This window comes from Colossoma macropomum, unplaced genomic scaffold (assembly GCF_904425465.1).
Source record: "Colossoma macropomum unplaced genomic scaffold, Colossoma_macropomum, whole genome shotgun sequence".
In the NCBI taxonomy this organism is placed as follows: domain Eukaryota; kingdom Metazoa; phylum Chordata; class Actinopteri; order Characiformes; family Serrasalmidae; genus Colossoma; species Colossoma macropomum.
The window spans coordinates 693,814-719,083 of record NW_023494804.1 but is presented as its reverse complement, the minus strand read 5'-3'; the positions used below and the strand labels follow the sequence as shown (position 1 = coordinate 719,083).

General features: G+C 41.6%; 1 protein-coding gene and 1 long non-coding RNA gene across 3 annotated transcripts; both read left to right on the top strand.

Annotated features, from left to right (window-relative positions):
- Window positions 1-5,474: 5,474 nt before the first annotated feature.
- On the top strand, window positions 5,475-15,228 carry wdr74 (WD repeat domain 74). 2 transcript variants are annotated; one of them, XM_036595406.1, is made up of 10 exons: window positions 5,475-5,725; window positions 6,761-6,867; window positions 8,076-8,200; window positions 8,658-8,721; window positions 9,029-9,172; window positions 10,579-10,680; window positions 11,466-11,622; window positions 13,393-13,535; window positions 14,181-14,234; window positions 14,950-15,228. In XM_036595406.1, the coding sequence occupies exons 1-10, from the start codon at window positions 5,716-5,718 to the stop codon at window positions 15,139-15,141; spliced, it is 1,098 nt and encodes a 365-aa protein (XP_036451299.1). In that variant the 5' UTR covers window positions 5,475-5,715; the 3' UTR covers window positions 15,142-15,228. The 2 variants fall into 2 exon arrangements, with proteins under 2 accessions (XP_036451299.1, XP_036451298.1); XM_036595405.1 differs by lacking the exon at window positions 5,475-5,725 and adding an exon at window positions 6,357-6,559.
- A 4,474-nt stretch (window positions 15,229-19,702) lies between these two features.
- LOC118824934 lies at window positions 19,703-23,640 on the top strand. Its single transcript, XR_005008634.1, has 2 exons — window positions 19,703-19,753; window positions 21,987-23,640. It is a non-coding gene; the product is annotated as an uncharacterized LOC118824934 (long non-coding RNA).
- The last annotated feature ends 1,630 nt before the right edge of the window (window positions 23,641-25,270 follow it).

Here is a 25,270-nt window from a genome sequence, read left to right as displayed (position 1 = left end):
ATATTGATCTGGTTTAATAAACAATAATAAATGTGTCACTGTTTCATTAACAGGTTATAAATTATTCCTGATCGGCAGATTAGGTCTGGGTTTTTTCTGTCTGGATCAATACTGAGGCGCCCACACACACACACACACACACACACACACACACACACACACACACACGCACACAGGGTGTTTACAGCGTGATGATCTGTATTGAATCTCTGGAGGAATCAAATTCGTATCAGTAATGAATGAATTAATCAATACTGTACTCTATCATTATGTTGACTCTGTGTGAGACTCTGATTCCTCACTAACGAGATTCCAAATATTCACTGACTGAATCGAGCAGCTGTGTTTATTAGATAAGAAGTGCAGACGAGGTTAATCTGTATTAAAACTTCTGCTTCATTAAAGAACATTCAGCATCTGATCTGAGCAGCATTTAAAAAGAACAAAGTGGAAAATTTACATAATTTTACTGACGAAACACAAAATCACAGAACAAAAATCTGTAAACGTTACAGTAAAATCCAGAGAACAGAGGACAAGACAGGTGAACGAGTGAATGCGGACATGAGAGTTTCAGTGACAATAGAGGTGAATGAGTGAGTGTGGAGGTGAATTAATAAATATAGGATAAATAAATGAGCAAAGAAGTGAATTTGTGTACAATGATTGAGTGCAGCTGAGAGGTGAATAAGGGAGTATAGTGAGATGAATGAATGAGTATAGTGAGATGAATGAGTGAGTCAAGGTGAATGAGTGATGGTGAGTGAGTGAGTGAAGATGAGTGATGGTAAATGGGTGACAGTAAGTGAGTAAGTGAATGATGGTGAATGGGTGAGTGGGGGTGAATAAGTGATGGTGAATGAGTGAGTGATGGTGAATGGGTGATGGTGAGTGAGTGATGATAAATGAGTGACATTGAGTGAGTAAAGGTGAATGAGTGAGTGAAGGTGGGTGAGTGATAGTGAATGAGTGATGGTGAGTGAGTGAAAGTGAGTGAGTGATGGTGAATAAGGGAGTGATGGTGAGTGACCATAAATGGGTGATGGTGAGTGATTGTGAATGGGTGATGGTGAGTTAGTGTTGGTGAATGAATGAACGCAGGTGAGTCTTTGTGAATGGGTAATGGTGAGTGAGTGATCGTGAATGGATGATGGTGAGTGAATGAAAATGAATTATCATGAACAGGTGGTGGTGAGTGATGGTAAATGAGTGGAAATGAGTGAGTGAAGATGAATGAGTGACTCAATGTTGAGTGAGTGAGTGAGTGAGTAATCGTGAATGGGTGACGGTGAGTGAGTGATTGTGAATGGGTGATGGTGAGTGAGTGAAGGTGAATGAGTGACTCGATGTTGAGTGAAGGTGGGTTAGTGACGGCGAGTGAGTGAGTAATCGTGAATGGGTGACGGTGAGTGAGTGATCGTCAATGGGTGATGGTGAGTGAGTGAGTGAGTGAGTGATGGTAAATGAGTGAAAGTGAGTGAGTGAAGGTGAACGAGTGACTCAATGTTGAGTGAAGGTGGGTTAGTGATGGTGAGTGACGTTGAATGAGTGAGTGAGTGATGGTAAATGAGTGAAAGTGAGTGAGTGAAGGTTAGTGAGTGAGTGATGGTGAAAGGTCGAGTGAGGTTCAGTACCTGTGCTGTTTGGGTGTCTCTCTCCTCATGTTGTCAGTAATGTGGGTCGGTCTGCTGTACATCAGCGTTCCTCCAGCTCCGGTTCCTTGGTTCTTCGGTTCTGTGATTTTTGGTAAAAATCCCAGCTGAGGCTTTAGAACACGCACACAGAAGAAATGCGTTTCCTTTTCTCGTCCAGTCTCCTCTCTCTCTCTCTCTGTCTGTCTGTCTCTCCCCCCACGCTTTTTCTTTTCCTCTGAAAATCAGCAGGTCTTGTTCTCCTCACCCCCCCACTCTCTCCCTCTCTCTCTCTCTCTCTCTCTCTCTGTTTTGTTCTCCTCTGCTCTGAGCTGTGATGCTCTGCTCTGTTCAACAGTCTGATTGTTTCTCTCTCTCCGTCCTGCTTTTTGTTGTCTTCCCTTCTTTCCCAGAGAGATGGGCGGGGGGTGGTGGGTTTGGGAGCAGGGGGAGCTCCTTGGCTTCCCCTCTGTCTGTTGATCTCTCTCTCTCTCGCTGTCTCTATCTTTCTCTCTCTCTCTCTCGCGCTCTGTTTCTCTCTAATGTCTCTCAGAACTGCTGCTCTGAAGGAGAAATGAAATGCTCTCTCAAGTTCAAGTTCAAATTTGCTTTATTGACATGACAAATGTACATTTGTATTGTCAAAGCACAACAAAAAATGATCTATATATTAAAAGTTAATAAAGAAAAATATATATAAAAAATAATAATAATAATAATAAAACAAAATACAAACCAAGATTAATATATGATAATGTAATAATTAAGAACAGAAAGTGTTAATCATAAATTAATAATATAAAAGTACATGTAATAATAAAACAAAACCTATTGAATATGTGTGTAGTTTATAATAGAGAAGAGAAAAGAAAATGTTAATAATAAAATATAGGGAAAAGAAAACATCTATATATATAAAGGACATCTATATTACATATGTACGTATATAACTGTGAGTAAAGGCTGTGGTGTGGTGGTCACTCACTGTCCCGGAGTGTATGGCACTCGTATACATATCTGATGATCATATACATATCTGATCATATACTCTCTTTCTCTCTTTGTCTCTCTGTCTGTGTTTCTGTAGTGATGGATAGATTTTATCACTCCTCTCTCTCCCTGTTTCAGATAAACCTCACTCTCTCTTTTCTCTCCTGTCGTCTCTGACATGTTGATTGTGTAATGTTGCGTCTGCGGAGTCGCTTTACAGCCTTTAATCTCACTGATTATTCACTGTGTTAATAACTGAGTGGAGGTGACTGAGTGAATATAGAGGTGAATGAATGAGGGATGAATGAGTGAGTGTATGTGTTGATTGAGTAAATGTTGAGATAAATGAGTTAGTGAGGAGGTGAATGTGGAGGTGAATTAGTGAGTGTACAGGTGAATGAGTGAGTATGGGGTGAATGAGTAAATATGAGTCTAATTTTTATTTATAGGCGAATGAGTGAGTGTAGAGGTCAATGAAAGAGTGTAGAATGAGTGATGATGAGTGAATTAATGAATGAATGTTGAGGTGTATGACTGAGTGTTAATATGAGTGAATGAGTGAGTTTAGAGTGTATAGAGTGGCCATAGTGGCTAATGAGTGAGTGCAGAGATGAATAAGTGAATATAAAGGTGAATGAGTGAGTATTTAGATGAATGAGTGAATAAAGAGGTGAACGAGGGAGTGTACAGATGAGTGAGTGAGTGTAGAGGCAAATGAGGGAGGATTTAGCTGAATGATCGAGGGAGGACGTGAATGAATGTGTGTGTAGGTGAACGAGTGAGTGTGCACTTCAATGAATGAGTGAGTGCAGAGGTGAATGAGTGACTGTAGAGATGAATAAGTGAATGTAGAGTAAAATAGAATGTTGAGGTGAATGAGTGAGTATTTAGATGAACAAGGGAGTGTTTAAATGAATGAGTGAGTGTTAGATGAGTGTGTGAGTGTTTAGATGAATGAATGAGGGTTTAGAGGAACGAGTGAGTGTTTAGATGAATGAGTGGTTGGTGAACATGTGAGTGTTTAAATGAACAAGTGATTGTTTAGATGAATGAGTATTTAGATGAATGAGTGAGGGTTTTGATTAACGAGTGAGTGTTTAGATGAATAAGTGCATGTTTAGATGAAGGAGTGATTAGATGAATGAGTGAGTGTTTAGATGAATGAGTGAGTGTTTAGATGAAGGAGTGAGTGTTTAGATGAATGAGTGAGTGTTTAGATGACTGAGTGTTTAGATGAATTAGTGAGTGTTTAGATGACTGAATGAGTGTTTTGATGAACTAGTGTGTTTAGATGACTGAATGAGGGTTTAGAGGAATGAGTGAGTGTTTAGATGAATGAGTGAGTGTTTAGATGAATGATTGTTTAGAGGAATGAGTGAGTGGATGAACGAGTGGTTAGATAAATGCGTGAGTGTTTAAATGAACAAGTGATTGTTTAGATGAACGAATGTTTAGATGACTAAGTGAGGGTTTAGATTAACGAGTGAGTGTTTAGATGAATAAGTGCATGTTTAGATGAAGGAGTGAGTGTTTAGATGAATGAATGAGTGTTTAGATGAATGAGTGGGTGTTTAGATGAATGAGTGAGTGTTTAGATGAATGAATAAGTGTTTAGATGAATGAGTGGGTGTTTAGATGAATGAGTGAGTGTTTAGATGAATGGGTGAGTGTGTAGGGAAGGAGTGAGTGTTTAGATGAATGAGTGAGTGTTTAGATGAATGGGTGAGTGTTTAGGTGAAGGAGTGAGTGTTTAGATGAATGAATGAGTGTTTAGATGAATGGGTGAGTGTTTAGGTGAAGGAGTGAGTGTTTAGATGAATGAATGAGTGTTTAGATGAATGGGTGAGTGTTTAGGTGAAGGAGTGAGTGTTTAGATGAATGAGTGTTTAGATGAATGGGTGAGTGTTTAGGTGAAGGAGTGAGTGTTTAGATGAATGAATGAGTGTTTAGATGAATGAGTGAGTGTTTAGATGAGCAAGTGAGGGTTTAGATGAATGAGTGGGTGTTTAGATGAATGAGTGAGTGTTTAGGTGAAGGAGTGAGTGTTTAGATGAATGAACGAGTGTATGAGTGATGTTACAGTTTTTTCCTTAGTTTATTTAATGTATAAACTCTTTTCTCTTTTTATTAATATATTACTAAATAATATATTATTAATATATAATTGATGATATTTTCTCTGTTGATTTTGCTGCTGCTGTTTCTCAGTGCAGCTCTTCGTGATCCTGATCTGCTGTAATGTTTCTGTGATCTGTGATGTTTTCAGTGATGAACTCAGTGAGGCTGTAATGAAACAGTGAGGTGAACCTGCTCTCTCTGCTCTGCAGCTCTGCAGCGCCACCAGCTGGACGAAATCTCTCAGCACTTTCCCACCTTTTGGCCCAAACTGTGGCCCCTCAGCAGCTCTGCCTCTCCTGCTGCTCTCTGCTTGCTGTCCTATCTGCTCTTTATGATTCATAAGAATTAAAATGGATTAGATGAAAAAATAATCAGTGAAATCAACATCCATCTGATGTGAAAGACACTGTAATTACATTTTTTGTTTATTTTCAGCCGATTTCCCAGATTAATTAAGACTTGATGTTGATTGAAGCCCTTATTTAATCCACAGTCATTAATTAATCAGGAGCCGCTCTGACCCACTTTCACAGAAACCACAGAAACTCAGCGCTGAATAAAAATAAAACTGGCATTGATCTTCAGAGTGAAAGGCTATAAACCAGGGGAGGACAGAGGGGGCGCTAGAGAGCAGCTCAGACAGGGAGGCTGCTACTGTTATCAGCTATGCTACTGTACTTTAGTCCATGTTTATAGATAACAGTGAGTCAGAAACCACTATCAGAGACACTGAGCACCTCCACACAGTTTGAGACACAATACTGGCGTCTCTGTTTACTGCTTCTTAACTGAATTTGCCGTTCCACCTTAACTGAATTTGCCGTTCCACCTTAAATGCTGCAGTAGTTACGTTCTGGCACTGCTGCATCGTTTAAGGTGGAACGGATAATTCAGTTAAGAAGCCAGCGAATAGGGATGCCAACTTTGCTAACATGTAAGGGCGAGTGGGTGATGGTGTAGGCATGCGGTTAGCACCATGCTAATCGGTGGGTATAAGCTTCCATTGCTTATTAGCTACATTAGCCTTGTAGTTCCTGCAGTATTATATATCATATCCGAGGACTATAGCTAACCATCACAGCTGCTTCATGAAGCTAATTAAGATGATAACGACCTGTCAGTTCAACATGTTATCCTTAAAACACAGATTTTTTTTTAATTTTCAAATTTAATTTCCCTCCCTGCGGTTCAGAGCTGAGCTGTGCTGACTGATCTGTGGATTTAGCTTCTCTGTCTGTATCACTTCAGCGCTGAGGATCACAGCGTGGCCTTCAAACAGACGCTGGAGACCTCATCATTATCATTATATCTCATCATTTCTGAAATACTGAATTTATTTCGCAGCAGATTAGAGAAACGTTAACAGCATATTCGCCTCTGGAAGCTTGTTAATTAACATGACGCTGGGTTTGAAAGCTTGACTGACACAAGCAGTAACCAGGAGGGGCGGGGCTTAACGAGGAGTCCATTTCAGCTAAACGACGCACAACGCATAACCTGATTGATCAAATATATATTTATATATTTGTACACAGTCTGGGGAAATGAATCAGCCCCGGTTCTGACCCAGAGCTCTGATGTTCGGCTGCGTTGGTGTGTGTATATGTTCTACAGTAGGAACTAAGTTTCCGTGGCCGTGTTTCTCAGCCGGACCGCTGTATGGGCGCACCGAATCAGCGGTGTGTTAGTATTGAAACAGATTTTACTGTTTAATATTAAATCGAAATAAAACGAAATTCTAGTGAATTAAAGGCGGATTATGGCTGATAAGAGTCAGATATGCTCAGTTTGGGTGGGATCAGAAACGGGAATACTGAAAGGTGAGATTTATCATAGCGTGTTTATCAGAGCTCTTTAAACACGCGGGGCGAACTGTAGCTATCTCTGCAGCGTTCAGCTCGAGTTTAACGATTTAACCCGTTATTTAACGACGTTTTAGCTGCTTAATGTGTTATTTAAAGATGTTTTAACGGTTTAAAGTGTTGTTTAATGATGTTTTAATTTGGGGTTTGTGTTTAAAGGAGTGAGTCTGAGTAAGAAACGAGCCTTTAACTTCTGTGATATGAGCTCAGTGAGCAGAGAGCAGGAGATCTGCGCTCTGACCTGGGGAGACCAGCAGGAGAGCGAGGTACTGAGTGAGAGAGTGAGAGTGAGTGAGTGTATATACACACACTGATCAGCCATAACATCAAAACCACCTCCTTGTTTCTACTCTCACTGTCCACGTTATCAGCTCCACTGACCACATAGTTTCCCTCTGTAGTTCTACAGTTACAGACTGTAGTCCATCTGTTTCTCTGCATTTGTTACCCTGTTCTTCAGTGGTCAGGACCCCCACTGGACCCTCACAGAGCAGGTACTATTTGGGTGGTGGATCATTCTCAGCACTGCAGTAACACTGACGTGGTGGTGGTGTGTTAGTGTGTGTTGTGCTGGTACGAGTGGATCAGACACAGCAGTGCTGCTGGAGTTTTTAAACACTGTGTCCACTCACTGTCCACTCTATTAGACACTCCTACCTTGTCAGTCCACCTTGTAGATGTAAAGTCAGAGACGATAGCTCATCTGCTGCTGCACAGTTTGTGTTTGTCATCTTCTAGTCCTTCATCAGTGGTCACAGGACGCTGCCCACTGGACGCTGCCGGCTGGATATTTTTGGTTGGTGGACTATTCTCAGTCCAGCAGTGACACTGAGGTGTTTAAAAACTCCAGCAGCACTGCTGTGTCTGATCCACTCAGACCAGCACAACACACACTAACACACCACCACCACATCAGTGTTACTGCAGTGCTGAGAATGATCCACCACCCAAATAGTACCTGCTCTGTGAGGGTCCATGGGGGTCCTGACCACTGAAGAACAGGGTGTAACAGTATGCAGAGAAACAGATGAACTACAGTCTGTAACTGTAGAACTACAGAGTGAAACTATGTGGTCAGTGGAGCTGATGAGATGGACAGTAAGGTGGACTTAATGTCATGGCTGAGGAGTGTAATTTGAAAATGCTGAACTGAATGAAGTCTATAGGATCCTGTTTAGACCACTTGAAAGAAAAGAATGTCATTCTCGTAATTTTGATTTAATTTCTCATGAAAAGAACTTATTATATCAGTTGAGGTTTTTCATAAATCTGACCCAAGTTTTCCTAATAATGAGAACATTTTTGTGTTTATAACACAATTCATTATTATATAACAAGTTATTATATTTTGGTGCAGTTTTATTGTAGCTGAACTGAAGCTGTAGCTGATACAGAGAGCAGTGTGACTATGTCGGTGATGTTAATCTGTCATTAACTGTGTTTGTGTGTGTGTGTCTGTGTCTGTGTGTGTCAGGTGTTGGTGGGGTGTGTGAACGGCTCTGTGAAGACGTTCAGTACAGAGAAAGGCGTTTTCACAGAGACGCGAGTCTGTGGAGATTTTTCACAGGGCAGATTCACCGGCATCGCCGTCACAGACAGGTACACTCACTCATTCACTCACTCATACATTCATACATACATACACTTACTTACTCATTCATATGTACACACATTCACTCGCTTATTCATACACTCACTCACTCATTCATTCATACACTCATACACACATCCACTCACTCATACATGCACACATTTCACTCATTCATACACACACTCACTCACTCACTTACTCATTCATACGTACACACTCACTCACTCACTCACTCATTCATCTGTACACACATTCACTCACACATTCACTCACTCACTCATTCATTCATGCACACATTCACTCACTTATTCAAGAAGCAGCAAAGAAGTTTCCAGATTTCTGACCTGTTCTGTTGTCTAATGAATAAAACTGACAGTTCCTGATTCCTGCTGTCTCTGTGTCGTCTGTCTGTCTCCGTATCATCTGTCTGTCTCTCTGTTTGTACCTGTCTTTACATTATCACAGGTCTTTAATCACCTGTGTGGAGTCGGGGCTGCTGAAGGTGTGGACAGAAGGCAGCGCTGATACAGTGAGTCTGTTTATTCTTTCTTCTGTTACACTTTTACACAGATCTACACCCCGGCCACTTTATTAGAAACACCCCTCTTAAACATTCAGACTCTAGATCATCTACTGATTTACTGTTTAATCCTCTAGTCCTCCATCAGTGGTCAGTTTCTGACCACAGAGCTGCTCCTGTCTGAAAATTTTTGGGTGGACTGTCCCTCTCAGCCCAGCAGTGACCCTGACGCTGATCATTATTAGACTGATCTGATTATTCTGACACTGTTTTCAAATTCTCTGCTTTGTTTTCCTGATCATCTCTCTGTGTTTAGGCGGAGATAAACGTAGGGGGCGGAGTTTGCCGGATGCGTCAGAACCCGTCACAGCGCCACCGTGTGGCCACAGGAGGAAAGGAGAACCCTCTGAAAGTCTGGGACCTGGAGAGGCCGGATAAACCCATCTTCACCGCCAAGAACGTGAGAGAATGTTAATCTAGTTCATAATCCCCCCGTAAGCCCCGCCCACAAATACACTGAGTCTGTTCTACAGTTTCTCATTAGGCTGAATGAATAACCGACTCTAAATGTAGGTATTGTGATATTAGGTTGGATGAATAAGTCAATCAGCCTTTATTAATTTATTTTCACTCAGAAATACATTTTTGTTGACCATTTTCATCGCAGCCGAGCATTTTCAGTGTAGAGGGATTGAAAAAGAAACTAAAATGAAATTTAATCCGTTTAAAATAAAATGAACAGAACAAATTAACAGTAAATTCAAACAAAATAAATGGGGGGAAAAAATAAAAAATCTTTTGAGGTTTAATTAAGAAGAGGAATAAAAAATAAAAACCAAGACAATAAACCAGTTAATACATTTTTAACATAAAAATATAAACAAGGAAAACAGTCCAGTAAAATAATTATTAAAAGAAACAAAAATCAGTAATAGAATTAAGATCAGGTTAATCAGCCAAATGAAATGAAATGAATTAAAATGAAATAAAATAAAAATAAAGCTCGCTCTAAAGGTCGATTCACACAAAGTACAATTTATTAGGACAAAAAAAAACTGTGATTTTTAACGTAAAGGGACTTTCACACCAAATCTGATGTACAGAAGATGAAAGAAGAAAGAAGAAACTGATTCCTTGTGAAACTGATGATTTATTATTATTATTTTTAGAACGTCAATTAAACAACACTGAGCTCAGCCTGCTCTGTTCTAGACTCTGATTCTGCTTGTTGCTCCTCTCATTTAAAGGAGCACTTATTAGTATTAGTTTAATAATAGTTTAAAAAAAGAATGATGGTTCTTCAAGGGTTCTTTAGTGAAGAAGATGGTTCTGTATAGAACCATGAACACTCAAAGAACCATTCGCATGATTAAAGTGATGAAGTGGTTCTTCAGATTGATGGAGAATGTGCTGTAGATGGTTCTATATAGCACCAAATAGGTTCTTCTGTTGTCTGAAGTTAAGCTGGTAACAGTAGCAGAACCTGTTTTGGTGCTATATAGAACCCTTTTTTAAAAATGTTATGTATATAACCATATACAGCACATTTTCCATCAATCTGGAGAACCATTTCCCCATGCAGAGAACACTTTAATCATGCAAAGGGTTCTTTGAGTGTTCCTGGTTCTATACAGAACCATTTTCTTCACTAAAAACTGTAAGCTGCCGTAGTCAGTGCTGTAAATGTTCTGTAGTCCAGGATCAGGTTTAGTCTGGCTGTGTTTGAGCTGTGATGTATTACAGGATATTTGATGTCTCTTAGCTGGTGGGATTTCTCTGAAGTGCTCTTGTGTCTGTCTCTCTCTCTCTCTCTCTGTGTGTGTGTGTGTGTGTGTGTGTGTGTGTGTGTGTGTGTGTGTGTGTTAGGTTGCTAATGACTGGTTGGATCTGCGAGTTCCTGTGTGGGTGAGAGACGTGGCCTTCATCCCAGACTCAGACAGAATCGTCACATGTACAGGATATCACCAGGTCTGGGCTGTGTGTGTGTTTTGTATTTAGCTCTCTGTGAGGACTGAATGTCCAGATGACGGTGTCTCTGCAGATCAGCTCCACCTAGTTCTGCATCGACTACAAGCTCTTATTCACAGCATTTAAACCCCTTAAAGGGGAATTCCACCCATTGTTCCATAATTCAGTGGTAGAGATGTAAACAAAGAGGTTCGCTCAATGGAGAAACTAACCGACTCAAGATTTCTGTACAGTGGTGGTGATGGGAACCAGGGGTCGCCATGACTACAACACAGATATAGACATTTTATTTACTATCCAGAACCACCAGTGAACCTACACGAGTCTTCTGAGTTTATATGGAATGTTGATGATGGAAAATAGTGGAAAATCTGAAATAATAAGTTTTCTTTGGGGACTATTTTGCCTCACAGCGCCCTGCATGTATCCCTCCACCATGAATGGAGTTTAAGTTCTCTAAACTATCATAAAACAGTGTCTCAGTCATCAGGCAGTGAATTCATAACCATTTCATGTAGGAACTTTCTGTGAGGGAGCTTTTAGAGGTGGACGTCTGGTTCCTATCACCACCACTGTGAACAGTTCTGACTCTGTAAGTTTATCTAGAACAGAGCGTTTCACACCAAACCACTCTGAACCACCCTGATTACAGCTTAACCACTTAATTATGCAGGAATTTTAAAAAATCCCCTTTAATGTCAGAGTTCCAGCAGACCCTACTGATGTGTTGAAATGTTATAGCTGTCCAGGTCACTTGTTTGTGACCTTTGTTCTGATTGGTTCAGGTGCGTGTGTATGACCCCTCGACACCTCAGCGGCGGCCGGTTCTGGAGGCAGAGTTTGGGGAGTATCCGCTCACAGCGCTGGCGCTGCCCACCGGACATGACCACGTGGTGGTGGGAAACACTCACGGACAGATCGCCGTTCTGGACCTGCGTAAAGGTCAGAGTTCACCCTAAACATTATCGGGATCATTTTATACCGAAACATTCAGGCTCGGAGTCGTTCACATCTGCAGCATTTATACTGTTTCACCGGGAGGCTCACGGCACACGAGGGCTTAGCAGCTAAAGGGCTAATAATTCAGGGCAGCGTTTATGATCAGAGCTTCTGAGCAGAGCAGAGCGACGTGATTCTGATCGGAGCTGCTTTTAGGAAACTCAGAGCGTCAGTTTTCTCTCTCGCTCTGAAATCACTCCAGTGTCGCTCCGTCCAGCGAGACAGACGGTCCTTTATTTCCAAACTGAGTGATGCAGCAGCGACTCTACAGCTCAGACACAACGGCCGCTCATACAGAGTCTGAGCTGAGCTGATCAGCAGAACTACAGACTGGAAACTCACAACATCACAACATCTACAGACACAGACTCGCATCGTCTGTTTTACTGTGAACGTTAAAGAAGATGGAGTTAAAAGCTTGAATGTTTGTTTACCCTCAGCAGATTTCTAGATTGTCATTGGCTCGTCGCTCCAGCCTAATCCAGGGTTTGGCAACATGCGGCTCTTTTACTGCCCTGTTGCTCCACAGCTGAATCAGATTTGTAGGTAAAAATAAAATAATCCTCCTTTACAGTAAAATAAAGCTCTGCTGATCATTCAACACAGTTTAACAATAAATGGTCTTAAACTCTGGAGTTAATGTAGAACTGCTAATTCACCATTTAACCCTGAAGATCAGGACAGACTGCTGGTTACCATAGCAACATAGACAACTGTCTCGCCTAGCTGGTAGCTAACGAAACGGTAAAGAGAAAGATTTAAGATGACCATCGATAATTTTTAGATGAATGGACTTATTTGTGTTTATAATCACTCCAGCTGGTTTAATCTGCAACAAGAAACTGACAAACACTAAAAATTTGCAAAGCTGAAGTCAGTTTCTCATTGGAATTGTCCCGTTCCACCTTAAATAGTGCAGCAGTTACATTCTGGTGCCCCAGGCACCATTTAAGGTGGAACGGAAAAATTCGAACAAGAAGCTGGTGAATGAGAAGCGACTTCAGCCTCGTGAAAAGTCGAATGTTGAGAGAAGTTTTACAAGGAAAAGTTTCCTGCCGGAGATGTGAGAAAAACAGCTATAGCTGAGCTAAAGCTTAAAGCAGAGCAAAGTGTTTATATTTTTTAGCCTATATTAACAAAACAGCACATACTGAGACGTATTTACAGCCAAGATGGTAAAATGGACATAAAATGTTGTGCTTCCCAAAGTGATTTGATTTTTGTTGAAAGGACAAAATGGCTCTTCTTAACATTTGGGTTGTGACGCCTGAGCTAAACATTCAGAAAAAAAGTCTGTGCAGCTCAATGTTTAGTTTTCCATCTAATGACATCCATAAATTATATAATTAATGAAATAAAGTGTGTAGTGTCTTCACACGTTCAAGATATAAAATAAATAAATGAGAATGATCATACGGAGCAGAGTTTCTCTGACATGCGAGGAGCGCGAAATAGAAAACCCGGGGCGGAGCTGGAGCGGAATGATTACAGACACGCTTTGATAGAGGAGCTGAAACGTCTGACGCTCCACTCACACACTCTGATTATGAATGTATAATAAACAGTTATGCAGTTATAAAGCCTTATTAATTATTAGCCGCTGGATCAGAGACGGTTCTGTTCTGAGCTGCTGTGTTTGGGTTTAAACGGAGAGAAACGATGGAGATGAATTTAAAGAGAACTGTGTGTGTGTGTGTGTGCGTGTGCGCGCAGGGCTGGTGCGGGGGTGTATGAAGGGTTTAGCGGGGGGGGTGCGGGGGCTCCAGTGTCACCCCTCTTCACCGCTGCTGGCCTCCTGTGGACTCGACCGCTTCCTCAGGATTCACAGCCTGGAGGATCGCAGCACCGTGCACAAGGTTCACTGTTCACACCACTTACACTTTATTCACCAGATAGACTATTATACTACCTCTCTCTCTCTCTCTCTCTTTTTCTCTCTATTCTCTCTCTCATCCCTGTTCTCTCTCTCTTTTTTCTCTCTCCCTCTTTTTCTCTGTTCTCTCTCCCCCTGGCTTTCTCTCTTTCTGTCCCCCCTCGGTTCTCTCTCTGTTTCTTTTTCTCTCTTTTGTTCTCTCCTTCTCTTGCCCCCCTTGTTCTTTCTCTTTCTTTTTTTCTTTCTTTCCTCTCTTGTTCTCTCTCCCCTTTTCTTTCTCTCTCTCTCTTGCTTGCTCTCTATCTTTCTATCTTGATCTCGCTTTCTCTTTCTCTCCTCTTTTTTCTTACCCTTTTTCTCTCTCTCCCTCCCTCCCTCCCTCATTCTCTCTCGTTTCACCTTCTCACTCTCTCTTGTTCTCTTTCTCTCTCTCTCCCTCTCTCCCTCTCTCCCCCTCTCTCTATTTCTCTCTCTCTCTCTTGTTCTCTTTCTCTCTCTCTCTCTCTCTCTCTCTCTCTCTCGTTCGCCCGGAGGTCAGACGTTCCTCCCACACAGTTCTGTTGTTTGTTTGTTTGTTTTGTTTGTTTGTTGTTCTCAGTGAGGTGGTGTTGGTGTGTTTGTGTTTCAGGTGTATCTGAAGTCTCGGCTGAACTGTGTTCTGCTCTCCAGCAGGGACCTGGAGGTGAGTGAGCTGTGGAGGAGGAGGGGGATTGTGGGTAATTGTGCTTTATGTAACCTGGCGCTGAAGCGCATCAGCAGTAAATAAAGGAAAACTGCGGAGAGCGTCAGCTCCTCCTGCCTCTCTGCAGAGGAACCGCTCAGTTCTCCAGCACAGATCCGTCTATATCACACACAGCTGACACTCTAAACCCGCTGGGCTCTCGCTTAGCGACAGCGTCTACTTTCACTCCGTGCTCACTGTGAGAATTTTAAAGGGTCCGAATGATGGAAAATTCATTTTCATCACTTTTTTAAATGAGAGTGTTTGATGTGAACATTGTTACAGTTTCAAAACATACTGTTCACTCTGCAGCTCATACAGTCCACATACGGAGACTAGAAACAGCCAGCTTTGAACAGTCAACCCTGTGTGATGTCACAAAAGGCAACACATTTACATACATCCACCCATTCAGTCTGTAGCAGTTTAGCCCCGCCCATTCAGCCTACAGCAGTTTAGCCCCACCCATTCAGCCTACAGCAATTTAGCCCCGCCCATTCAGCCTACAGCCTACATATAACAACACAAAATGTAGAATATGAGCCCTTTAATACTTGCAGTCAGATGAGGATCATTTTAATGTTTTATTGTTTTTAGGCTGAAATACAGAGAAAATGTATAAAATTGTAAATTGTATTTTCTGCTCTGCTTAATGTTTTTTTTCTTCCTGCTGAAGCTGGTCGGCTCGGACGCTGCTGGAGAGGTGGAGGAGGTGAAGGAGGAAGAGAGGGACGAAGTTTGGGACTCGATGGAGACAGTGAGAGAGAAAGGAGAGAAAAGAGCTGCACTGGAGGAGGAAGAGGAGGAGTGCGGAGAAACAGGAGAGAAAGAAGAGAAGAAGAAGAAGAGAAAAAAGGCCAAGAAGTGATTGTAGTTATTCTTACTGTGGAACTTTTACATTTATTCATGTGGACTTTTATTTTGACATACAGACTGAAATACATGTATAAATCCACTCTGTAGTCTGATCTCCTTTTTTGTTCTGCTGATCTCTGAGCTAAAGCTGCAGTAAATCCGAGTTTATAATGAAACCGAATTCAGGGGGATTCACTGTGATGAGTGAATAAATTTCAGGTGAATTTTTACGTCAAGTTCAACGTCGGTGAACTTTGACGTGCAGATTTGCGTCACCAATATGCCCTTTTCACAAGAAACACTGGATAAAACAAGTTCTTTTGTCGACTTACAGTTACTAACCTCAGAAATACAGGCTTTCGTATCACTTCAGCACCACAGAAAGATGAGTCACTTTGTTGTAGTTGCCAAGATTAAAATTCGAGGATGAGTCCAGAACTGTTGGAGAACCAAACATGCAACAATGTGGGAGTCCAAAGTAAATAAGGATATAAATGATTTGTGGAAAAATTCCTTCACAGCTATCAGAGCACAGTAACGTCAGCTGCGACTACAGAGAGATAAATCAATGGAGGTGAAAATAACTAGAACCGAAACGCTGGATTAGCCATGTTAGCTGGAGATGTTCAAACAGCTCACTAGCGGTAAACTAGTTGGCAAGAGGTAAACATGCACACACACCAGCAGGGGGCGCGATGGGTCGTCAGCGTCTGTAGCGCCACTGTAGATGTTTTACACAAACACCAAACGAACATCTGCTCCCCGCTGAGCTCTCGCTCTCTCAGATACTGACAGCTTTAGAGGGAGGAAATGAAAACTGTTCCTCTGAAAGCGGCTGAAGCAGCAACTTTACAGCACAAACTTCACATTAACATCAGTCAGCAGCGCTGAGATGCAGACACTGAGGTTCTTTTACTCCAGATGACAAAGTTTATTCCTTTATTAACTGCACAAACCCATTTTCCTCTGCTCATTGTCAGCTGACAAACCACTGAAACTGAGTTTCAGAGCTCGAGCACTTGTGTGAGCTGTACCTGTCACGTGGGTTCTTAGGGTGTTTTCACACTTGGGCCGTTTCAGTGTCTGAAGTGGACTCGGAGCACTGAGTCATGGATTTCTGTGCATATGTGAACACGACAAACGAACTCAGACCCTCTAAACGGCCCCAAAACGAACCGCACTCAGACTCTCGGTTTGTTTATAGTTGTTTTTGTGGTCTAGTTGATTTGTGCTTTGTGAGAAAAAAAGTTCTACATATAGTTCACTTACATTGTGAGCACAAAAAGCTCCGAGGTCATTTGCTGTTGGTTTGCTTTAACAGAACTCAGTTTGGTTCATTTAAAAAGAACTACAAGTGAAAACACCTCTAAGTGGACACAGAGTCCACGCAGAATGACACAATTCATAACCCAACACAAGAATGAGCTGCATTCTGAGCATTACAGCAGAGGGCGCTATAGTGAAATCCAAGCCTGACCGAGCGGCCTCGTACCGCCAGTGTGCTTTTTCAACTGCCGGAGCAGACAAGCAGCTGAGTCTCGTAAAAATGATTCATATAAACATATGTGACGCATTATTACCTTTTAATTTCATTCATTCAGAAGAGCTGAAGCAGCTCACTCTCCCCTACTGTTGGGATAACAGTGTAACTCTCTGATTTATCCTCAGCGGTGCCGCGTTGGTGTAACGGCGGTGCCGCGGTGGTGTAACGGCGGTGCTGTGAAGGGTAACGGCGGTGCCGCGTTGGTGTAACGGCGGCGCTGCGGTGGTGTAACGGCGGTGCTGTGAGGGGTAACAGCAGTGCTGTGGTGGTGTAATGGTCGTGTTGGTGGTTTAGTGGTGGTGTTACGGTGGTGTGATGGTAGTGTTTCAGTGGTGTGATGGTAGTGATGTGCCGTAATGGTGATCAGTGGTGTTTCCCGGCAGTGTGTGTGTGTGTGTGTGTGTGTGTGCTGTGTGTTAAAGGGTGTGTGAGCTATTAAACATTACACTGAGCACATAAACCGCACCTTCCTCTCGATAAGATAACACACAGCGCACTGAGCGTCTCTACTGAACATTATCCTCAAAACTCACACACCAAACCATTCACACCTGATTTACCCGCTGATCAAGGAACATTATCGATAATGAACTGTTCTGTATTAAAGTTATTTACAGTCTGATATACTGTCAGATTAGTCACATTTTAGAGCAGTGATTCGTAGCTTTATGAAATTATGACTGAATTTGCTGATTATTTGTCTGAATTATGAAAAATTATCTGCTGTGTGTGAGTCTCTCTGTGTGTGTGAGTCTCTCTGTGTGTGTGTGTGTGTCTGTGTGAGTCTGTGTGTGTGTGTGTGTGTGAGTCTGTGTGTGAGTCTCTCTGTGTGTGTGAGTCTCTCTGTGTGTGTCTGTGTCTGTGTGAGTCTGTGTGTGTGAGTTTCTGTGTGTGTGGTGTGTGTGTGTGTGTGAGTCTCTGTGTGTGTGTGTGTGTGTGTGTGTGAGTCTCTGTGTGTGTGTGTGTGAGTCTCTGTGTGAGTCTGTGTGTGTGAGTTTCTGTGTGTGTGTGTGTGTGTGTGTGTGTGTGTGAGTCTCTGTGTGTGTGTGTGTGTGTGAGTCTCTGTGTGTGTGTGTGTGTGTGTGTGTGAGTCTCTGTGTGTGAGTGTGTGTGTGTGTGTGTGAGTCTCTGTGTGTGTGTGTGTGTGTGAGTCTCTGTGTGCATGAGTGTGTGTCTGTGTCTGTGTGTGTGTGTGTGTGTGAGTCTCTGTGTGCATGAGTGTGTGTCTGTGTCTGTGTGTGTGTGTGTGTGTGTGAGTCTCTGTGTGTGCATGCTCTGAGACAGTAACTGAGGTCAAAGGTCACATGAACAGCAGTGAGAAATGCAGTGAAGGGCAGCAGCTAAACACTCATCTGTTTTTCATGTTGCTGTTTATTTTTGACTTTGTAAACAGTTACAGTTTAAAATATTTTCCACACAGATTATAATATCAGCGAAACAATCTGAGTGAAAAGTAGCTCAATTTTTAACATCAATTTCAGAATCTATAAATATGTGGGGCTTTTATTTTGCTTTAATGACAGGAGCACTCGACCCTCATGAACGACCCAAGTTTGTGTAAAAGCCTCTGATGAGCAGATCAGATCCACCTCAGAGTAATAATAATAATAATAATAATATAAAGACCGAAAACAAAATCATTGTAATTAATTTAGCTTAAATTTGAATAATGATCTAAAAATAGTTCAGAATATTTAATATTTCTTCTGTTTCTTTCCTTGTTTTAGATTTTAAAGCTTTTGTTTATTTACAGATTTAAATGAAAAAAAAGATCAAAGATTTTCATTTTGGCGTCACACTGTTAGAAATAAAGGTTCTGTTCAGGTCCATTTTTCATTCGTTAAGGTACAAACAGTGTAAATGTTCCCTCAAAGCTCCAACAGTGGTTTTAAGGTCTGATGGTGAACCTTAAATAAGTGTTTCCAGGTGAAAAGTTCGTATTTGTACCTTTTCATAACCGAATGTTTTAAACAGAACAGTAAAATAAAAGCCTGGAGACGAGACGGGGTGTGTGGAGTCAGTACAGCTTAGAACATATCATTCAGTGGATTATGGTTCAGTTATGTTCCCTGACTGAAGGTACTGAGATGGACCCTCGAGGGTTCCACCCCAGTGACAGTTTAGTACCTCTATTTCTGAGAGTGTGGAGCTTCTTCGCCTTTCACAAGTGCACATATATACATACACACAGACACAGACACACACATATATATACATATATAGTTTACAGTCAAAGGAAGAAACATTCTTAACTCTCAGTGTAAATGTAACCTGATTATTTTAAAAGTCAGTTTTAGGCATTTCTGTTTTTCCTCACTGTAAAGCCAGCTGGTATTTTCAAACTGTAATACATATTAACATTGTTATAAATACTGTATATTATACATACAGCATTATGATTATAAGCTGTAATTCCTCCTGACTGTCCTTTGAGCTCTTCAGCTTTTACACCAATAATTAACTCCGTCTCCATAAAGGAATTTTTATTATAGGATTATAAACTTTTTCTTTTGGTCCAGAGTCTCGGCGCTCGCTCGCGGATTAAGGCTGAGCTGAAGGTCAGCAGACGGTTCTTCACTCAGAACCAGATCTCAGAATTAAAGTGTGGATATTTTAAATATGTAAATGAGGCACTTAGATTCAGTTAAATGTATTTAATGTCACTGAGGAAGAATCAGAGTTATACTGTGGCGCCATCTAGTGGGCAGCAGCACAGTGACACTGACAGTTGCACTCATCATTACACTGTACAGTTTATACAGTTTATACAGTGTGTGTTTGTGATCAGATTCAGAACTGAGAGTGAAAAATAATGAAGTAACTTTTGAATTTATCAACAAAGTGAGCTGCGAGTGTGTGTGTGTGTGTGTGTGTGAGTGAGTGTGTGTGTGTTGTGAGTGTGTGAGTGTGTTTGAGTGTGTGTGTGTGTGAGGGCAGGGCTGGAGTGGTTAAATATTGACGCGGAGTGTGTGTAATGATTAACGCAGGTCCAGATCACTCTTAAACTCTGCTCACACTCGCACACTTGGCCACTCCGGACCTCCAGCTGCAGACCGCCGAAGACACACTCCCGCAGGACCAGGTAAGAGTGTGTTTCAGTCATGTTCAGGTGTGTGTGTGTGTTTGGTCCAGTTTTGGTCATTTTGAGGGTCAGCTGATATAAAGACACAGAAATTAGACGTGGTTCACACTGTGGTACAGTAATGTGTGTGTGTGTGTGTGTGTGTGTCTTGCTAGCTCACACTCTCGAGTGCAGACCAGCAAAAAGGTACAAAAGCTCTCTCTGTCCCTGAACGTCCTCACAATGATAGTAAAACCTGATTGTGTCTAAGTGAGGACCTGTTGCTGGTCATCACTCGAGAATCTGCTGTTTCACCACAAATTAAATTTTTTTTGAAAAACTAAAAGAGCAGAATGAGGCCTTTAGTTTACTGTTTAAGTTTAGGTTTAGGTTTAGTTCTTCCGTAACACAGAAGTGTATTAAAGTCCGTACGAGTACAGTGAGACAGGTGTGTGTGTGTGTGTTGCGGCCTTTTGTCTGCACTTCCTGTTCGTCTGATTCACTCAGTAAACTCTGGGCTGAACTAAAGCTGAGCAAACATTTTAATATTAATATAATCTGATAACGTTAAAGTAACGTTTCATTACATAGTGGCCAAAATAACAGAAACACCCCGTAACTGCTCACAAAGCCTAAAATATAAAGATGATTTTAAAATAATGTGTGTTAAACACTGAAGATAAAGAGTCACACACTCAGAACAGGTTAATACAGAGTAAAAATGTTATTATACAGAATAATAATATAATATAAATAATATAAAATAAATATAATGTAAACTGATTTATGAAAATCAGCCGCAGATTCAGAGTTTTTAAAGCTGATAAACGCTGCTGTGTGAGTTTTGTGCGTATGAGAAACATCAGTGCTGTGATTATTGTGATTAAACAGTAATCCAGAGTAAACGGCACCACGCCCAGAAAACTGACCACAGGCTGCGTCCGGCACACGACATGAAGACCCAGAACAGACCACACGATCAGCTACAAACAGGCTGGAAGACACTCAGCACAAAATACTTCAGTAAACATTATTATTATAAATTTATTAGAGAAATAAAACAGAAACACTGACGAACTGCTCACATTCAGAGCTGTGATTATTATAACTAAGGTTATTATAACTGTGATTATTATAACTGTGATTATTATCGCTGTTATTAATGTACAGACAAACACAGTGATGATCTATAGAGGCTGAGACTCACAGAGAGAGAGAGAGAGAGAGAGAGAGACCTTAGTGTTCTATAGAGTCTGAGTGAGATACAGATTAATCCCAACAGAGACTCAGTGCTGCAGTTAGTCCTAAACTTAATCCCAGTCCAGGAAGCTGGCGTAGAGTGAGAGAGAGAGAGAGAGAGAGAGAGGGAGAGAGATAAGAGCCCCCACTGACCCCGCTGACCCTGCTCCGCCCGTCATTGTCACTTTATTATTCTGTTTTTCTGAACAGATCAAAGAGCTTTACAGCCGGACAAAGTCTGACCAATAAAAACAATAAAAATATGATAAAAATGATAAAATGATGAAACACGACCGCAGATTTTGGACTTTAAGCACGAGACGGAAATGATTCACGAAAAGCTGATCAGAGAGACACACACACACACACTCACACACTCACACACACTCACATGCACACACACACACACACACACACACACACACACACTCACACACACTCACATGCACACACACACACACACACACACACACACACACACACTCACACACACTCACATGCACACACACACACACACACACACACTCACACACTCACATGCACACACACACACACACACACACACACACACACACACACTCACACACACACACACACTCACATGCACACACACACACACACACACGCACGCACACACGCACGCACGCACGCACACACTCACACACCCTGTACTGTGCTGCTCTGTGTGTATGTGTGTGTGCGTGCGAGTGTGTGTGTGTGAGTGTGTGTCAAACATCATAAAGCTGTTATCGGTTCTGCTCTTTGCTCTGATTGGCTGATTCTGCTTCTATGGCGGGTCATAAAGATGAAGAGAAAACCTGAGGGTCAAAGTCAGCATCTCTCTCTCTCTCTATTTCTCTCTCTCTTTCTGTCTCTCTCTCTCTCTCTCTCTCTTTACTCTCTCTCTCTCTCTCTCTCTCTCTCTCTCTCTCTCTCTGTGTGTGTTAGTGGTCAGTCGGTCAGTTCAGTCCAGCTGATTCTGACTGTGTATTTTCTGTGTGTGTGTTTTTTCCAGGTGTGTTTGAGCTGCTCAGTGTGTGTTGGAGACGCTGCACTTCCTCCTCCTCTCCACAGGCGGCGCTGTGCTGTGACTGAGCTGGTGCTGCTGCCTGTAACAGCAACTCCATGTGGAAGTGTGTGTGTGTGTGTTCCAGTGGAGCTGCTGTTACCTGCAGACGGTGACCTTCGACCTTCAGCGTCTGACTGCAGCCTCCGAAAAACACTGCAGCGGTTACTTAGCAACAGCAGATTAATAAACACTGAAGTCAGTAAAGTAATGAGTTTAATTCAGTAATGAGGTCAATTTAAAAATTATCAGAATTCAGTAATGAAGGAAATGAAATCAAAAAAGATGTAAATTCAGTAATGAGGTAAATAAAAATGATAGAAATTCAGTATTAAAGTAAATTCATTAATCAAGAAACTTCAAAAATGAGGTAAATTCAGTAACAAATTAAATTATTAATTCTGTAATTTTAATTCAGAAATTTTAGTTCAGTTTTGAGGTGATTTAAACAAGTTGTAAATTCAGTAATGAGATAAATGTGGTAATGAGGTAAATTCAGTAAAGAATTAAATTAAAAAATATATAATTTTAGTAATTAGGGAAATTCAAAAAAGATAAATTCATTGATTAATTAACTTTAAAAATAAATCCAGTATTGAATTAAATTCTAAAGTATAAAGTAAAGTCAGTAGTGAAGTAAATTAAAAAATTCCAGTTATGTAGAAATTAAAAAATTAGGTTAATTTAAAAATGACAGGTTCAGTAACGACATAAATTCAGTGAAGAAAAACTGAGTAATTAGTAAAATTGGGACTGAAGGTGGTCCCGCTGGGGGTGGGATGCAGGGCGATGACCTATGAATTGACAGCCAGTTTAAGTGGGCCTGCCTGTCAGTTCTGTAGGCCACTGTCCTGTTGTCCTCTCTGTCCCGTCTGTCATCTCTGTCCTATTTGTCCTGTCTGTCCCATCTGTCCTGTCTGTCATCTGTCCCATCTGTCCTGTCTGTCCCATCCGATCTGTAAGCCACTGTCCTGTCTGTCCTCTCTGTCCCGTCTGTCATCTCTGTCCCATCTGTCCTGTTTGTCCCATCTGTCCTGTCTGTCCCATCCGATCTGTAAGCCACTGTCCTGTCTGTCCTCTCTGTCCTGTCTGTCATCTGTCCAATCTGTCCTGTTTGTCCTGTCTGTCCCGTCCGATCTGTAAGCCACTGTCATGTCTGTCCACTCTCTCCTGCCTGTCCTGTCAGTTCCGTAGGCCACTGTCCTGTCTGTTCTCTCTGTCCCATCTGTCCCATTTGTCCTGTCTGTCCTCTCTGTCCCGTTTATCCTGTCTGTCCTCTCTGTCCCATCTGTCCTGTCAGTTCTGTAAGCCACTGTCCTGTCTGTCCTCTCTGTCCCGTCTGTCATCTGTCCCATCTGTCCCATCTGTCCTGTTTGTCCTGTCTGTCCCATATGTCCTGTCAGTTCTGTAAGCCACTGTCCTGTCTGTCCTGTCTGCTGTGTCAGCTCTGTCTGTCCACTCATTAAAGAGGAGAAGAGAGTGATGAACACAGTGACGATGGCAGCCGTCCAGTCAGGCTTATAACACTGCAATATTTAAATGAGCTGTTTAAAGATATTTCTGTGTCTGTGATTAAAATGACATTAAAATTTTAAAAATTCTGGTGTTGAGTTTTGAATTTTCAGTGACAGTTTGGTGTTGATGTGCTGTTGTTTCCGTATTTCTGTAGCTCATTATTTATACAGATGCTTCAGTAGAGGATTTGGTTGTTTAGCACGGTGTTAACTGTGTTATTAGCTGGCAGCTGAGTTATGCTAATGTACGGTTTTCCCGGGAAACCCAGCAGAGAGTGAAGGCTGACCCGCCACGCCCTGACCTCAGACTGACCAAAGCTGTGGATGAACAGAGCAGCTGTTTGTGTTTAAGATTCTGGAACAAACTCTGCAGTGACTCATCAGAGTGTTATTCATTATATCACCCCCCCCACCCATATTCACCCCCCATTCACCCGCCACCCATATTCACACCCCATCTGTTCTGGGGAAATCACACACTTTCTAGTAAAGTTCACTACTTTCATTTTCACTTTACTGAATTACACACAGTGTATATATAAATCACTGCTGGCAGAACAAAACCTCACATCTCCAAAGTGACTTACAGGACAAGAAGAAACCGTCTCTACTTTCAGTGTAGTTTATCTTAAATAACTGCAGATGCTGAACTGTGATCAATGGATAAAATCAGTCTTATTGATGATCCTGAAACTCCCAAACAAAGACTGGAGCCGTGATCTGACTATGCTAACGCTAGCACCTCTCATTAGCTTCTTCCTGGCTGGTGTGTTTAAGTGTCTGATTTCTTTTAGTAATGAATTTTCAAGTCATTCAAAGCAAATTTACAGTTTATTAATGGATATTTAACTCAGTTACTGTCAGATCTAACTCAGTTACTGTCAGATCTAACTCAGATCTAACTCAGCTACTGTCAGATCTAATTCAGCTACTGTCAGATCTAACTCAGTTACTGTCAGAATTACCTCAGTTACTGTCAGATCTAACTCAGCTACTATCAGATTTACCTCAGTTACTGTCAGATCTAACTCAGCTACTGTCAGATTTAACTCAGTTACTGTCAGATCTAACTCAGTTACTGTCAGATCTAACTCAGCTACTGTCAGATCTAATTCAGCTACTGTCAGATCTAACTCAGTTACTGTCAGAATTACCTCAGTTACTGTCAGATCTAACTCAGCTACTATCAGATTTACCTCAGTTACTGTCAGATCTAACTCAGCTACTGTCAGATTTAACTCAGTTACTGTCAGATCTAACTCAGCTACTGTCAGATCTAACTCAGCTACTGTCAGATTTACCTCAGTTACTGTCAGATCTAACTCAGCTACTGTCAGATCTAACTCAGCTACTGTCAGATTTACCTCAGTTACTGTCAGATCTAACTCAGCTACTGTCAGATTTACCTCAGTTACTGTCAGATCTAACTCAGCTACTGTCAGATCTAACTCAGTTACTGTCATGTTCAGTGCCTTTAAGCACACTGTACTAGTTTAGCTAGTTAGCTCACTAATGACACTGCTGTACCATATTAAACCCCACAGAAGTCCACTGGACAGTCAGAGGACAGTGGGCCACCGCTGACCTGCTGATGGCGATGCTGGCATTTCCTCAGTGTGTTAGCAGAGCGTTAGTCTCAGTGTTCACAGTCTAGTTTACTGATTTGTCCTCCATTTGCTTTCTTGGTTCTCCTTCCTAAATTAGTCAATAGAGTCGCAA